The sequence below is a fragment of the Lucilia cuprina genome, chromosome 3, assembly GCF_022045245.1.
Source record: "Lucilia cuprina isolate Lc7/37 chromosome 3, ASM2204524v1, whole genome shotgun sequence".
Classification (NCBI taxonomy): domain Eukaryota; kingdom Metazoa; phylum Arthropoda; class Insecta; order Diptera; family Calliphoridae; genus Lucilia; species Lucilia cuprina.
Genome location: NC_060951.1, coordinates 37,301,459 through 37,319,128, shown reverse-complemented (window position 1 = coordinate 37,319,128; position 17,670 = coordinate 37,301,459). Strand labels below are relative to the sequence as shown.

Here is a 17,670-nt window from a genome sequence, read left to right as displayed (position 1 = left end):
ATAGACATCACTATAAACTAGACTATAGACTTTACTATAGACTAGACTATAGTCTACACTATAGACTGGACTATCGATTATAGACTAAACTATATTCTATTCTATAGACTGGACTATAATCTAGACTATATAATAAACTATAGACAGGACTATAGACTATACTATAGACCAGACTATAGACTAAACTATAGACTATAGTTTAGACTAGATTTTAGACTAGGCTAAATACTAGATTATATACTAGACTATAGAATAGACTCTATACTAGATTGTAGACCAGACTAAGAACTAGATTATGGGCTAGACTATGGACTAGACTATAAACTTATAGTCTAGTACTATAGACTTCACTATAAACTAGACTATGGACTAGATTATAGACTAGACTATAATCTATATTATAGACTAGACTATAATCTAGACTAAAGACAGGACTATAATTTAGACTATAGAATAAACTATAGACTGAACTATAGACTAGACTATTGTCTAGACCATATATTGAAGTATGGACTATACTATAGACTAGACTTTAGACTAGGCTATAGACTAGATTATAGACTATATACTTGACTGTATACCAGATTAAGATCTATACAATGGATTTGACTATAGATTAAACTATTGACTTGACTAGAGACTATACTAAAGACTAGACTGTGGACTATATGCTAGATTATAGTCTAGACTAGACTTGATTATAAAATAGTCTTTAAACTAGACTTTAGACTAGACTATAAACTGTACTATGAACTAGACAATTGACTCTACTATAGACTATATTATATACTAGGCCAAAGGCTAGTCAATAGACTGGACTATGGAGTAGACTATAGACCACAATGTAGACTAGACTATGGTGTAGACTATAGACTAGAGCATAGACAAGACTATAGTCTAAACTAGACTAGACTTTAGACTTTTGACTAGAGTATACATATAAGTTATATGAGTTATAACAGACTTTACTATTAATTAGATTATACAATAGATTGCAAACTACACTGTAGACTAGTGTACAGACCACATCTTTCGTAATTCAAAATTTTAAGCCTTCAATGAGTTTTTATTGTTTTTACCATATTTGAGTTTATCATTTCATATTTCATTAATAAATGCAATATTTTAAACTTTTTAAATATTAAATTACCTTAAACTTATTGCGAAAAAAACAATATTTTTTACTACATTCAATAACAAGATCTTACCAAATATGGAGAAAACAATACACATTGAAAGTTTTATTATTTCAGAATTTTTTTCTTAACACATCATCACATACAAGATGACGGCAATTAATTAAAAAAAAAAAACAAACTTTAAACCTGAACTGTCAGTCACTTAGAAAACACATCATTTGTTTATTATTATTATTATGTTTTTACAAACTCCAGCTGTCAAATTTAACCTCAAATTATACAAAAATTAATGAATCATTTAACAGTTTATATTTTAACATGTTTTCTTGATATTTTATATTAATAATATTAATTTAAAATAAACTTGAATGTATTTTGTTTTAATTTATTGTCTCCCATATATATTGCCTGCTATTTTTGATAATTTAACACTAATCTCCTGTTTTTTGTTTGTTGTTTTTTCTTTTTCTTTACAGATATTTTCCACTAGTGTAAATAAAACAAAAAACATTTTGTATTTGTTGATTTTTTATATATAATTTATAAAATTTATTGTAAAGGATTTTAAAACAAAATGTCACGCAAAGCGGTAAGTTAATTTAAAAATTTACGTATTTTTTTGTCTATTAAACATTTTATAACAAGTGTGTGTGTGTTTGTGTGTAGGTATTTTGTTGTTTAAACAAACTCATTAAAATGCATTTGCCAACATTAAGCAACAAATTTCTTAGGTAACTATTTAGTTTAAAAATAAAATCCATTAAATACCTTTTTCATTTTATCATGGATTTGACGCGTGTCTGCTAGAAAACGTAGGTAAAATATAAAAAAAACTTACAAAATGATATCAAACTTTTTAGTTAAACTATTATTGTAATCAAAGCACTTGTAGACTCGATTTTTTATTTAAACCCCTTTAAAAACAATTTTGATAAAGTTTATGACGTTAATTGTTTAAATAAATAGAAAATACAAAAATAAATTATCACATATTTTCTTAAAAAAATAACACAATTTGTTTAAATACTTTTTATTATAAAATTAATTCAATTGTATTAATATTTATGACGTCAATGATTTCTTTTATAAAATATTGAAAGATTTTTATCCTTACTTGTCAAATTTTCAAAATGTCAATTTTATATCAGTGTTTTTTTTTTCAAAATTTGTTTATTGATTTATTGGAATTCTACGGAAATATTTTTTTCCAATTATTAAACGTCATGGTATTGACGTAATTTTTGTTATTCTACAATTATAAATATTTTTCAAAATTTAATTAAAATTTAATTTAACAATCCATTGACTAGTCTAATTAATAGCCCAGTATACACTTTATATACTATAGACAAGACTGTACCCACGGATATAGGCTAGACTATAGACTAGGCTATAGGCTAGACTGTAGACTAGACTACAGACTAAACTATAGACTAGACTATATACTAGGCTATAGGCTATAATATAGACTAGGCTGTAGACTAGACTATAGAATAGGCTGTAGACTAGACTATAGACTAGACTACAGACTAAACTATAGACTACACTATAGACTAGGCTATACAGACTAGGCTATAGACTAGGCTATAGACTAGGCTGTAGACTAGACTATAGACTAGACTACAGACTAAACTATTGACTAGGCTATAGACTAGACTATAGACTAGACTATAGACTAGACTATAGACTAGACTATAGACTAGGCTATAGACTAGACTATAGACTATACTATAGACTAGACTATAGACTAGATAATAGACTAGACTAGGCTATAGACTAGACTGTATACCAGACTAAAGACCAGGCAGCAGACTAGACTATAGACTAAACTATAGACTAGACTGTAGACTAGACATAGACTAGACTGTGGACTAGAATATAGACTAGACTATAGACTACACTATAGACTAGACGATAGATTAGGCTATAGGCTAGACTATAGACTAGACTATAGACTAGACTGTAGACTAGACTATAGTCTAGACTATAGACTAAACTATAGACTAGACTGTAGACTAGACATAGACTAGACTGTGGACTAGAATATAGACTAGACTATAGACTAGACTATAGACTAGACTATAGACTAGACTATAGACTAGACTATAGACTAGACTATAGACTAGACTATAGACTAGACTATAGACTAGACTATAGACTAGACTATAGACTAGACTATAGACTAAACTATAGACTAGTCTATAGACTAGACTATAGACTAGACCATAGACTAGACTATAGACTAGTCTATAGACTAGACTATAGACTAGACCATAGACTAGACTATAGACTAGACTATAGACTAGACTATAGACTAAACTATAGACTAGACTATAGACTAGACCATAGACTAGACTATAGACTAGACTATAGACTAGACTATAGACTAGACCATAGACTAGACTATATACTATGCTATAGGCTAGACTATAGACTAGACTATAGACTAGGCTATGGACTATACTATAGACTAGACTATAGATTAGACTATAGATTAGACTATAGACTAGACTGTAGACTAAAATATAGTCCAGATTATATGATAGACTAGACTGAACTATAGACTAGACTATAGACTAAACTATAGACTAGACTATAGACTAGACTATAGACTAGACTATAGACTAGACTATAGACTAGACTATAGACTAGACTGTAGACTAAACTATAGTCTAGACTATAGACTAGATCATAGACTAGACTATATACTATGCTATAGGCTAGACTATAGACTAGGCTATGGACTATACTATAGACTATGAACTAGACTATAGAATAGACTATGGAGTAGACTATAGACTAGACTGTAGACTAAAATATAGTCCAGATTATATGATAGACTATGGACAAAACTACAAACTAGAACATAGACTGAATACCACAGTTCACTGTAGATTAAACCAAGCAATATGCTATGGGTTGAACTATTTACTGGACTATATATCAGACTATAGACAAGGCTATAAACTGGGCTATAAACCAGACTATAGACTATACTATATTGTGAACTTGATTATATTCAAGACTTGTATTTTGACTAGACTTGTCTGTAGTCAAGATTTTTACATTTAAAAACGGGAACAAGAAATAGCAATTCCAATAAAAATCAAATACCTTTATAAAATATTAATAAAAATTACCTAAATTCTCTTCAAATAAATCATGACTAAAATAACAAACAATTTACACTAAATACCACACCAACAGTATCTTCCCAACCTCCCATCTATAACCAATTTCACCTCCAACATTCCCATAAAATCCCCTAAACACCACCCACCCCTAATTCTAAACAATAATAATGAGTCATTTTGTTATTGGTTTTATTTACTGCCTTACCTTATAAGCTAAGAAATGGTATGAATCAATGAATGAATAAATTCGATTTGAGTACCTTGCACCTACAACAAGGTGATCGCATACTACGACGACATTAAGGTAAACAATTGTGGGTAGTCATGAATTGGCCAATAGATTGTTTGGATAAACTAGGAGCAGCAGCAAATTGCAAAAAAATATATATGTTTGTTTTATAGAAAAAAACTAACTATTAAAGGTAAAAGTGATATTGACCTATAAAGATAAGACAGAAGAAATTAAATGTTTACAAATGGTTAGGAGTCATGTTTTATTAGTTTATTTAATTATTTTTTCTTGTTCTAGATTTATTTTATGATGAATTTTTTTTTAATGAAATTGAAAGCTATAAACGGGAAGTGATTGTTTTAATAAGACTTTTAGTTAATTGGTAAACATGAAGGGAACTTGGAGATTTTTTCAAGCAATAGTAAAAATTGGAGGTTTTCGGAAAAAAAGTTTATTTGGTAAGTGGTATTTAGTTAAGAAGTGACTAGGAACTGAGAAATACTCGCTTCCTTTGGAAGATTATTTTCCTAAAGGTAAAATGTTCCTAAGAAAGACTTTTTTTCTAAATTTGTTAGAATGTCTTCCCTTATTCTAACCAGTGTAGTTGGCTTTAGAATGTTCTTTGTTGTACTTAATAGTTTGGTGTGATTTTGTAAAATACAACATTTTTGATGTTTGTATTTGATTTGACGTTTGACTGCCTGCATGCTCTGCTTTACTCAGGCGTCAATCAATTTGTTTATAGTAGTTAGTTTAGTTTTTGTTTTAGATTTATATTTAACTATTTTTACCTTTCATGTTTTATTTAGTTTTTTTTTATGAGCTCTCTAATGGAACAAGTTGTTGGTGGTGCACAGCAGAGTTTTCCATAGATAGACCTTTGATTGTTATTTTGTTTTTCCGATGTTATTTACTTTAATACACCATTTTCAAATGTAATTCAGAAGATAGACAGACAGACAGATAGATAGATAGATAGATAGATAGATAGATAGATAGATAGATAGATAGATAGATAGATAGATAGATATATAGATAGATAGATAGATAGATAGATAGATAGATAGATAGATAGATAGATAGATAGATAGATAGATAGATAGATAGATAGATAGATAGATAGATAGATAGATAGATAGATAGATAGATAGATAGATAGATAGATAGATAGATAGATAGATAGATAAATAGATAGACAGATAGATAGATAGATAGATAGATAGATAGATAGATAGATAGATAGATAGATAGATAGATAGATAGATAGATAGGTAGATAGATAGATAGACAGACAGACAGACAGACAGACAGATAGATAGACAGACGGATAGATAGATAGATAGATAGATAGATAGATAGATAGATAGATAGATAGATAGATAGATAGATAGATAGATAGATAGATAGGTAGATAGATAGATAAGATAGATAGATAGATAGATAGATAGATAGATAGATAGATAGATAGATAGATAGATAGATAGATAGATAGATTGATAGATAGATAGATAGATAGATAGATAGATAGATAGATAGATAGATAGATAGATAGATAGATAGATAGATAGATAGATAGATAGATAGATAGATAGATAGATAGATAGATAGATAGATAGATAGATAGACAGACAGACGGATAGATAGATAGATAGATAGATAGATAGATAGATAGATAGATAGATAGATAGATAGATAGATAGATAGATAGATAGAAAGATAGATAGATAGATAGATAGATAGATAGATAGATAGATAGATAGATAGATAGATAGATAGATAGATAGATAGATAGATAGATAGATATATAGATAGTTATATAGATATGATAGATACAATTTAAAACATTTCAAATAAACCTTTAGAAATGGTGTGGTTGCTATTTGTTGTTGTACAAATTGTAGGTGTGGTATGTGTCCCATTGTTGCTGTGCATTTTCAATATTAGTTTTTTTTTGTGTGAAAAGCAAAGCAACTATTTAACTATACAACATACAACCGACACAGCAAAATGACGCAGGAATTAAAAAGTGGAAATTGTAACTATTTTTGTTTGTTGTTCTTGTTAATTGTTCTCTTGTTGTGAAATTACTACTGTTGGATAGTTTATGGTAGAAGCAAAAGGCTACAACAAAATGAGTTCAATATTTAGTTGCTTTTCAACCCTCGTTTAAAACAAATCAATATTTTACAACATAAAAATATTTAGTTAAAAGAAAGAATATTTATTTTTTTTATATCTTTTTTAAAGTGTAATACGTTTAAACATAATAAAAGTGACCATTAAGAAATTACTTAAATCCACTAAAACCAGCCATAACATGGTTGTCTCCGATAGTCGGTTGCGATTGCGACGTTATAGTGGCAGTTTAAAAACAAAAACGGTTGGTACAAAGGAAAAAAAAAATTATTAAAATAGTGCCAAAAATGAAATCATAAAAGTACCAAAACTTGCATCTTTTCTATAGAAAAAGTTCTCCTCAACAAATGTCTTCCTAAAGAATATTCTTTTCCTTAGAAAATGGCTTCCGTAGAAAATGAATTCATAAAAAAATCTGTCTAAAGAATATTATTTTCCAGTGGTTCTAAAAGAATATTATTTCGTTAATAGAAAAAGTCTTTTTAAAGAAAACTCTTGTGGTATAAAAACATTTTCCTAAAGAATAGAAAAAGTTCGAAAATTCTATAATATTCTTGTACTTGTCATCAAATTGGAATAATTACAAAAACATTATGAGAGAGTGCATGAATATAGAAAGCAAAACAAAACGCAAATAGCAAACTAAACTAGCAACAACAAAAATTTTGTAAAATAAATTAAAATCCAATTATAATTTTTAGGTTAAATGCAGTCAGCAGTCAGGCACAAAATTGTCTTTAGTATTTACAATAAATAAAAAGTGATGAATGTTGTATGTAAAATAACAACAACAAAAATATATGTTTATAACGAATTGAATAAATGCCCTTCACCATGATGCTTTCTGTTGAACAGTTGAACTAGTTCTAGATTAAAGTTTCACCGGCTTTTATCCACTAGATTCTTATAAATTTTTAAATTATGGAACCCATTAGAATTCCTCATTTTTTATAAATTAACTATTTTATAAGTTACAAGCTATTTGACGGACTAAGTAGGATAAATTTGTTATATAGAGAAAATGTCAACAAGTACAGTGACAAGTTCTAGAAATTGACATTACAGACTTTGCATATGAAAGAAAAATGTTGCGTACATAGGCATCACTGCATCAAGCTGATATTTATTCTAAACTTTTGTGATGCATGTCCTTAACCTAGAAATGAGAATTTTATAGCAATTTCACAAGAAATTAGTTTGTTTTAGAATTTTTATTTTGTGAATAATTTTTGCCATTTCTACAACTTTTCACTGTAAAATAAACTTAATAAAGTATGAAATAAAATCACGTAGTGACAGTTAAAAGAAGATGACAGTAGAAACATTTTAATGGCACAACATAAATGGGTGAAGCCATATTTTAGTTTAAAAAAAAGAACTAAAACATAAACATTATGAGAAAAGCATTATAGTAGAAGATCACAAAAATCGTATAATCCATGTTGTTCCAATTGAACTTCCGTTTTTTTCTAGTTAATTTTAAAATTAGAAAAAAAGAATATCAAGTAGATAGATGGATAGATAGATAGATAGATAGATAGATAGATAGATAGATAGATAGATAGATAGATAGATAGATAGATAGATAGATAGATAGATAGATAGATAGATAGATAGATAGATAGATAGATAGATAAATAGATAGATAGATAGATAGATAGATAGATAGATAGATAGATATAAAACTAACGACATCGTTCTCATTCGATAACTATGTAGAATATTTTACAAACATTTTATTTCTTTAGTTCCTCATGTCCCTCAAATTAGTTAAAACATTTAAAATGTATGTTGTTTTACAGTTTATTAAATATTATGCGTATTTAAATGTATGTTTGTTTTACAACGACATGTGACACACGATTTGTTTGTAATGTCAGCAAATAAAACTTCTCTTTTAAACAATGAATAGATTCCGCCGGTAATAGCAAATACCTATATACATATTATTATTTTTTTTTCTGACAAACAACCAAAAAACAACAAATGATATTGTAGCTACATAAGTCTCTTGCCCCAAAATATAACCCACTTATCCCACATGTATAGAAGCGTGACAATGTCCAACTTTCTAATAAAAATTTGTAGCAAATGGTTTTATGTATCTGTTTACTATTTTATATGATGATGATGATGACCAGCCATGCAATCAATAATTCCAGTAATATATTCGAATTCAATCCAAAATACACACACACACTCATTTAAATAAAACTCGTGCACACGCATAAATTATTGAAAATATTACAGCAATTGATTACTTAATTGGGAATTTAAATTTATTTATTTGTTTTTCTTTTGTTTTTTTTTTGTATTATTTTAGCTAAATGTCCGTGTTACCACTATGGATGCCGAATTGGAGTTTGCTATCCAGCAAACTACCACCGGCAAACAGCTTTTCGATCAAGTTGTCAAGACAATCGGTCTACGTGAAGTCTGGTTCTTTGGTTTACAATATACCGATTCTAAAGGTGATTCCACATGGATTAAATTATACAAAAAGGTAAGTGTTTATGAAAAAACAAATATTAGAGTTATTATTAGAATGTTAATTTTAGAAAAATTATTGCAATTAATATAATTATTTTATTAGTTATAATCTAAGAAATATATAAAAGAAACATTTGTTTAAAAAAAACTACATTTTTATTGAAATTACTGGGTTAGATCTAGAACTGAACTAGAACTGAACTATAACTGAACTAGAACTGAACTAGAACTGAACTAGAATTGAAATAAAACTGAACTAGAACTGAACTAGAACTGCACTAGAACTGAACTAAAACTGAACTAGAACTGAACTAGAACTGAACTAGAACTGAACTAGAACTGAACTAGAACTGAACTAGAACTGAACCAGAACTGAACTAGAACTGAACTAGAACTGAACAAGAACTAGACTAGAACTGAACTAGAACTGAACAAGAACTGAACTAGAACTGAGCTAAAACTGAACTAAAACTGAACTAGAACTGAACTAGAACTGAACTAGAACTGAACTAGAACTGAACTAGAACTGAACTAGAACTGAACTAGAACTGAACTAGAACTGAACTAGAACTGAACTAGAACTGAACTAGAACTGAACTGAACTAGAAATGAACTAGAAATGAACTAGAACTGAACAAGAACTGAACTAGAACTCAACTAGAACTGAACTAGAACTGAACTAGAACTGAACTAGAACTGAACTAGAACTGAACAGAACTGAACTAGAACTGAACTAGAACTGAACTAGAACTGAACTAGAACTGAACTAGAACTGAACTAGAACTGAACTAGAACTGAACTAGAACTGAACTAGAACTGAACTAGAACTGAACTAGAACTGAACTAGAACTGAACTAGAACTGAACTAGAACTGAACTAGAACTGAACTAGAACTGAACTAGAACTGAACTAGACTGAACTAGAACTGAACTAGAACTGAACTAGAACTGAACTAGAACTGAACTAGAACTGAACTAGAACTGAACTAGAACTGAACTAGAACTCAACTAGAACTCAACTAGAACTCAACTAGAACTCAACTAGAACTCAACTAGAACTCAACTAGAACACAACTAGAACTCAACTAGAACTGAACTAGATCTGAACTAGAACTGAACTAGAACTGAACTAGAGCTGAACTAGAACTGAACTAGAACTGAACTAGAACTGAACTAGAACTGAACTAGAACTGAACTAGAACTGAACTATAACTGAACTAGAACTGAACTATAACTGAACTAGAACTGAACTAGAACTGAACTAGAACTGAACTAGAACTGAACTAGAGCTGAACTAAAACTGAACTAAAACTGAACTAGAACTGAACTAGAACTGAACTAGAATTGAACTAGAACTGAACTAGAACTGAACTAGAACTGAACTAGAACTGAACTAGAACTGAACTAGAACTGAACTAGAACTGAACTAGAACTGAACTAGAACTAGAACTGAACTAGAACTGAACTAGAACTGAACTAGAACTGAACTAGAACTGAACTAGAACTGAACTAGAAAACTAGAACTGAACTAGAACTGAACTAGAACTGAACTAGAACTGAACTAGAACTGAACTAGAACTGAACTAGAACTGAACTATAACTGAACTAGAACTGAACTAGAACTGAACTAGAACTGAACTAGAACTGAACTAGAACTGAACTAGAACTGAACTAGAACTGAACTAGAACTGAACTAGAACTGAACTGGAACTGAACTAGAACTGAACTAGAACTGAACTAGAACTGAACTAGAACTGAACTAGAACTGAACTAGAACTGAACTAAAACTGAACTAAAACTGAACTAAAACTGAACTAGAACTGAACTAAAATTGAACTAGAACTGAACTAGAACTGAACTAGAACTGAACTAGAACTGAACTAGAACTGAACTCGAACTGAACTAGAACTGAACTAGAACTAAACTAGAACTGAACTAGAACTGAACTAGAACTGAACTAGAACTGAACTAGAACTGAACTAGAACTGAACTAGAACTGAAATAGAACTGAACTAGAACTGAATTAGAACTGAACTAAAACTGAACTAGAACTGAACTAGAACTGAACTAGAACTGAACTAGAACTGAACTAGAATTGAACTAGAACTGAACTAGAACTGAACTAAAACTGAACTAGAACTAAACTAGAACTGAACTAGCACTAAATTAGAACTGAACTAGAACTGAACTAGAACTGAACTAGAACTGAATTAGAACTGAACTAGAACTGAACTAAAACTGAACTAGAACTGAACTAGAACTCAACTAGAACTCAACTAGAACTCAACTAAAACTGAACTAGAACTGAACTAGAACTGAACTAGAACTGAACTAGAACTCAACTAGAACTCAACTAGAACTCAACTAGAACTCAACTAGAACTCAACTAGAACTCAACTAGAACTCAACTAGAACTGAACTAGAACTGAACTAGATCTGAACTAGAACTGAACTAGAACTGAACTAGAACTGATCTAGAACTGAACTAGAACTGAACTAGAACTGAACTAGAACTGAACTATAACTGAACTATAACTGAACTAGAACTGAACTAGAACTGAACTAGAACTAAACCAGAACTGAACTAGAACTAAACTAGAACTGAAATAGAACTGAAATAGAACTAAACTAGAACTGAACTAGAACAAACTAAAACTAAACTAGAACTGAACTAGAACTAAACTGATCTTGAATTTAAATATAATAAAACTTGAACTAAACTGAAACTGATCCAAACTGATCAAGAAATTATCTAAATATTAGTTTACAAAATATAATTAATAAGAACTCATACGATTGGCAAACAAAAACAAAAGAATAATCTTCCCTCCCAAAAACCATAAAATTCTCATAAATATTTCAAAATAATAATGAAAAAATAATGTCATTTTATTTTTAATAATAAATAATCAATTTTGACACTTATTAGCCCGAATCACCGGCAATAAAAACAATAAAATATTTAAAACGTGTTAAAAAATATGTGGATAAGAAAACAGCCGATGGGCATCATCATCATCATCAGAATCAAAACGATGAAAGTGATGATAGCGATGGTGAAGATATGGTGGGTGGTAAACAAGAAAACATTTATAAAATAAACATTGCCAATTTGTTGCCAGTTTCCAAAATGTATACGGAAAAGTAGAAGAAAATAGTAGTATAAATTTAAAAGTAATAATTTTGTTTAAATGTTATTTTCCCACCATTTAAAGTAGCGTAGCGGCATTTTCTTTTTTATTTTATAATATTTATAAATGTTTAATAAAGGATTTATAATTTAAATATAAAAAATTCAATACAATTTTATCATTATTATTAATTTTAAATGCCAACAGACTGGATCAATGCCATTTTCAACATGGGTAAATGAAATAATGAATATTATAACAAATTTTTGTTTAATTTTGAAAATTTCGTTTGTTAAACAAATTTTAAGTTATATTTTAAAAAAATGTTAAAAATTTTCTTTAAAATCACTTTTTATAAATAAATTATAATTATTTTTAAGTTGTTATTATTTTTAACAATTTTAAGTTCTTTTTAAGTTATTTTTTTTTTTAATAATATCATAAAAATTTTATATAATTTTAAAAGTTTACTAAAACTCTCTTTTATTTTCCTTCCCTTCTTCCCCACTAGGTTATGAATCAAGATGTTAAAAAGGAAAATCCTTTACAATTCAGATTCCGTGCTAAATTCTATCCCGAAGATGTGGCCGAAGAATTGATTCAAGATATAACGCTACGTCTCTTCTACTTACAAGTTAAGAATGCCATATTATCAGATGAAATCTATTGTCCTCCTGAAACTTCTGTACTCTTGGCCTCCTACGCTGTACAGGCTCGTCACGGCGATCACAATAAATCCCTACACACAGCCGGTTTCTTGGCCAATGATCGTCTATTGCCTCAACGTGTCATCGATCAGCACAAAATGTCCAAGGAGGAATGGGAGCAATCGATAATGACCTGGTGGCAGGAACACCGTGGTATGTTGCGCGAAGATGCCATGATGGAATATTTGAAAATTGCTCAGGATTTGGAAATGTATGGTGTGAACTATTTTGAAATCAAAAATAAAAAGGGTACCGATTTGTGGTTGGGTGTCGATGCTTTGGGTTTGAATATCTACGAGCAAGAGGATAAATTGACACCGAAAATTGGTTTTCCCTGGTCAGAAATTCGTAATATTTCCTTTTCGGACAAGAAATTCATCATTAAGCCCATCGATAAGAAAGCCCCCGATTTTGTTTTCTTCGCTCCCCGTGTGAGGATTAACAAACGTATTTTGGCCTTGTGCATGGGTAATCATGAGTTGTATATGCGTCGTCGCAAACCCGATACCATTGATGTGCAACAAATGAAGGCACAAGCACGTGAGGAAAAGAATGCTAAGCAACAGGAACGGTAAGAAACAAAATTTGTTCTCTTTTATCTAAAGAATTGCTATTAATCTAATTGTTATTTTCTATTTATCAGTGAAAAACTCCAATTGGCTTTGGCTGCCCGTGAACGTGCCGAAAAGAAACAGCAAGAGTATGAAGATCGTCTCAAGCAAATGCAAGAGGAAATGGAACGTTCACAAAAGGACTTAATGGAAGCCCAAGAGATGATTCGTCGTCTCGAAGAGCAATTGAAACAATTGCAAGCCGCCAAGGATGAATTGGAATTGCGCCAGAAGGAATTGCAAGCCATGTTGAATCGTCTCGAAGAGGCCAAGAATATGGAAGCCGCCGAAAAGGCTAAACTCGAAGAGGAAATCATGGCCAAACAAATGGAAGTGCAACGCATTCAAGACGAGGTCAATGCCAAGGATGAAGAAACCAAACGTCTGCAAGATGAAGTTGAAGAAGCCAGACGTAAACAGGCAAGTGTTAATAGGATAGTTGATTAAAATATTTTTTGTTCTTTCATAAATCACTATGAGAGACATGTAATATCTGAATATTCAGTTTATTTACTGAGATCTCATGCTTTTTTGCATCTCTCTTATGACGATCGTTTTTTTTCCTCTTGAAACATTTCAATTCGCCCTAGTTTAATTAAACTGTATGTGTTATTTTAAATTACACTTAATTTACTCAGAACTGTGAGAACAAAATTTAGCTTTATTTTAATGGGTTTTTATTTTCTAAAATAGAAACTAATTAGATCATCAACCAACATTATGTATAGAAAATATTTAAATTAAGGTGATATTTATATGACCAATGGGCGAAAAAATATTATGAATCATTGATGAGTTAGTTGTTGATGAAATGAAATTTTAATGGAATGGAACTAAAAGTACTTTGTAAAAAAATTATTAACTAGACTATAGACTAGACTATCGTTACCACTACAATTGAATCTCCGGAACGAAACGAACCGATTCTTCTGGAACAGCTGTATCAACAGGATTGATACAAAAATCAACTAGACTTTAAACTAGACTATAGAATTGAATATGTATAGGCAAGACTAAAGACTAGACTATATACTAAACTATAGACTAAACTATTGCATAGACTATAGACTACACCAGAGACTATACTAGAGACTAGACTATAGACTAGACTATAGACTAGACTATAGACTAGACTATAGACTAGACTATAGACTAGACTATAGACTAGACTATAGACTAGACTATAGACTAGACTATAGACTAGGCTATAGACTAGACTATAGACTAGACTATAGACTAGACTATAGACTAGACTATAAACTAGACTATTGACTAGACTATAGACTTGACTATAGGCTATAAAGTAAGCAATAGACTAGGCTAAAAAATAGACTGTAGACTAGTCTTTAGACTAAAGACTAGACTATAGACTATACGAAAGAATAGTCAAGTAACTAAGCTAAATACTCAATAACTCAAGTCCCATTTTTAAGAACTGAACATTTTGCAAATGTCCCTCTATTAAATATATAAAGTCTTTAACAGAAATGGATCCTCTGTATAATAAACTTCCTTAAATCTTTAAACCACAAATAAGAAACACAGTAAAAGTACTTTATTCATAAAAATGAAAAGTACTCATTACTAAAGTACTTAATTAAAAATAAAACAAATTCATGCTCTCTTGCTAAATTTATTTTTGCACCTAAAACGCACCAATAAGAATAAGTCTATTATGATTTAGCATTTAGTAGAACATGAACAGTTCGAAATGATAAAACTACTGCAGCACCACTATGTCATTGTATTCTTTAAAAGAATTATTATGTGCTAAAGCGGTAAAAGACTACAATTACAAATGAATTATAAATATATTTAGCTAGATAAATCTTTGTTTTATATGAGTTAAAAAAAACTTTTCGATTTTAATTGCAGGCTGAAGCTGCTGCCGCTTTATTGGCCGCCTCTACTACACCACAACATCATCATGTGGCCGAAGATGAAAACGAAAATGAAGAAGAACTTACAAATGGTGATGCTGGCGGTGATGTATCACGTGATTTGGATACTGATGAACATATCAAAGACCCCATCGAAGATAGACGTACATTGGCCGAACGCAATGAACGTTTACATGATCAATTGAAGGTAAAGATATTTATTTATGATGAAAGTTAAAGAATTTGTTAATGTTATTCAATTAAATTTAATAGGCCTTAAAACAAGATTTGGCTCAATCCCGGGATGAAACAAAAGAAACCCAAAATGATAAGATTCATCGTGAAAATGTACGCCAAGGACGTGATAAATACAAGACATTACGTGAAATTCGTAAAGGCAATACAAAACGTCGTGTCGATCAATTTGAAAACATGTAAATTGTCATCATTATCACCATCATCATCCACAGCATGTTTAAGCTTGTTTAATTTGAAAACATTTTCAAAAAGCAATCGGTCAGCCAATTTTATATAAACAATCCTAGAAAAACAAGTCTTAAATTTAAAACATCAGTAACAATAACAAGCAAATTAATAAAAAAAAAACAAACCAACACTACCATGTTTATTATTATTTTTATTAAATAATTTTTTTCAGTTTTAAATAATAATAAAAATTACAAAAAAAAGAAAGAAAAAAAATCAAGCGAAATATGAATTATTATTGTATTCATAATTTCTTTATTCGTAAAATTTATCAAAAAATTTATATTATTATAAAAATAAAAAAAACAACAACAACATCAATTAAGACCATTTATTATTTTTTAAATAAAAAAATTTATTGAAAACATATTAAAAGAAAACAAAAATTAGAAAAGCTTCTACTTTATAAGAAAACAAATTTAAGTCTTCAAAACAAACAACAACAAAAATGTCGCAAAAGAAACGCTTAAATTAATTAAAAAATTTATTATATAATATAAAATATTTTGTTCTTTTAACATTTGCATTTCATTTTTTATTAAAAACTTTTTTTTAGTTAAAAAAAAAGTTATTTTAAAAAAGTTTTTAAATTACCAGCAAAAGAAACCCGTAAAACTTAATTTAATATAAATTTATATAACATTTAAATTCTCTTATTTTTCTGTAAACACCTACCCCTCTAGAACCCCCCCCCCCCCCCCCCCCCCCCCCCCCCTCTGCCTAAATAACAAAAATCAAGAAATTCCTAAATAAAAGTATAAAACTTAAAAACTGGACCATTAAATGAATTTAAAATAAAAATCCGTCTTCTATAATGAAACAAATAAAACAAACAAATAACAACAACAAACAACATTTAAACTACTATTTTTTATTATTATATTATTATTAATTAATAAATACATCTTAATTATGTTTATTAATTATAATTATTAAATATAAATAGATTTTGTTTGTGAAAAAGTTAAACAAAAACAAAACAAAAAAAAAAACGCAAGAAAATATTAATTATTTATACTTTAAGGTATAGTTGATGTTTCTTTTTAATAATTATATTATTATATTTTTTTCTTTATAATAAAAAACAACAACCCACAAAAAAAAACAACAAAAAATAAAGTTTATTGAAAGAAAAAATCTTTTTTAAATTTGTTAAGATTTTTTTTTAAATTTTCTCTTTATTAATTTATATTTTTTTCCTTTTTTCCAAATTTATTTCTTTTCTTTTTAAATATATCAAAGTATTTTTTTTTAATATAAAATTTCTTGTCGTCTTATTTTTTTTTATTAATTATAGCAACGAGTTTTTAATTAAATTAAATTGAATATACATGAAACTATATATAAAATCTTAAAAATAAAAAAAATAATATAAAATATATATTTTGTAAAACTACAAAACAACAAAATTGATGTTTTATTAAACAATGGGCAATGCTAGAGAATAGTTAGATTTAGAAGGCATACACAGGCCTGGATAATTGAAAATTTGAAATAGTACCAACTAATACCTTAAAGAGTACCTTTTTAAGTGATAAGTACTGATTAGAGATTAGATACTAGATTATATACAAACTTATTTTGAAAATTAAACTCCCATATAGTCTGTTCCTTCCTATACATAAAACATGCAAAAGGGAATAAACTCCTGGGGAAATATTGTTCGTAGGCAATTACTATAGACTAGAGTATAAACTAGATTAGATTATAGACAAGACTATATAC

General features: G+C 29.1%; 1 protein-coding gene across 3 annotated transcripts; it reads left to right on the top strand.

Annotated features, from left to right (window-relative positions):
- Window positions 1–1,620: 1,620 nt before the first annotated feature.
- LOC111682350 (moesin/ezrin/radixin homolog 1) lies at window positions 1,621–15,995 on the top strand. 3 transcript variants are annotated; one of them, XM_046946117.1, is made up of 8 exons: window positions 6,753–6,885; window positions 8,965–9,144; window positions 12,060–12,197; window positions 12,469–12,495; window positions 12,773–13,539; window positions 13,612–13,999; window positions 15,455–15,667; window positions 15,733–15,995. In XM_046946117.1, the coding sequence occupies exons 1-8, from the start codon at window positions 6,823–6,825 to the stop codon at window positions 15,895–15,897; spliced, it is 1,941 nt and encodes a 646-aa protein (XP_046802073.1). In that variant the 5' UTR covers window positions 6,753–6,822; the 3' UTR covers window positions 15,898–15,995. The 3 variants fall into 3 exon arrangements, with proteins under 3 accessions (XP_046802072.1, XP_046802071.1, XP_046802073.1); XM_046946115.1 differs by lacking the exons at window positions 6,753–6,885; window positions 12,060–12,197 and adding an exon at window positions 1,668–1,728; XM_046946116.1 differs by lacking the exons at window positions 6,753–6,885; window positions 12,060–12,197; window positions 12,469–12,495 and adding an exon at window positions 1,621–1,728.
- The last annotated feature ends 1,675 nt before the right edge of the window (window positions 15,996–17,670 follow it).

What these genes read in the sequence shown, in the direction of transcription:
- LOC111682350 (XM_046946117.1), top strand. Translation starts at nt 6,823, where the DNA reads ATGGTTGTCTCCGATAGTCGGTTGCGATTGCGACGTTATAGTGGCAGT. An exon ending in ATAGCGATGGTGAAGATATG is followed by an intron (nt 12,198 to 12,468) that starts GTGGGTGGTAAA and finishes AAATGCCAACAG; the next exon opens with ACTGGATCAATGCCATTTTC. An exon ending in GTTTACATGATCAATTGAAG is followed by an intron (nt 15,668 to 15,732) that starts GTAAAGATATTT and finishes TAAATTTAATAG; the next exon opens with GCCTTAAAACAAGATTTGGC.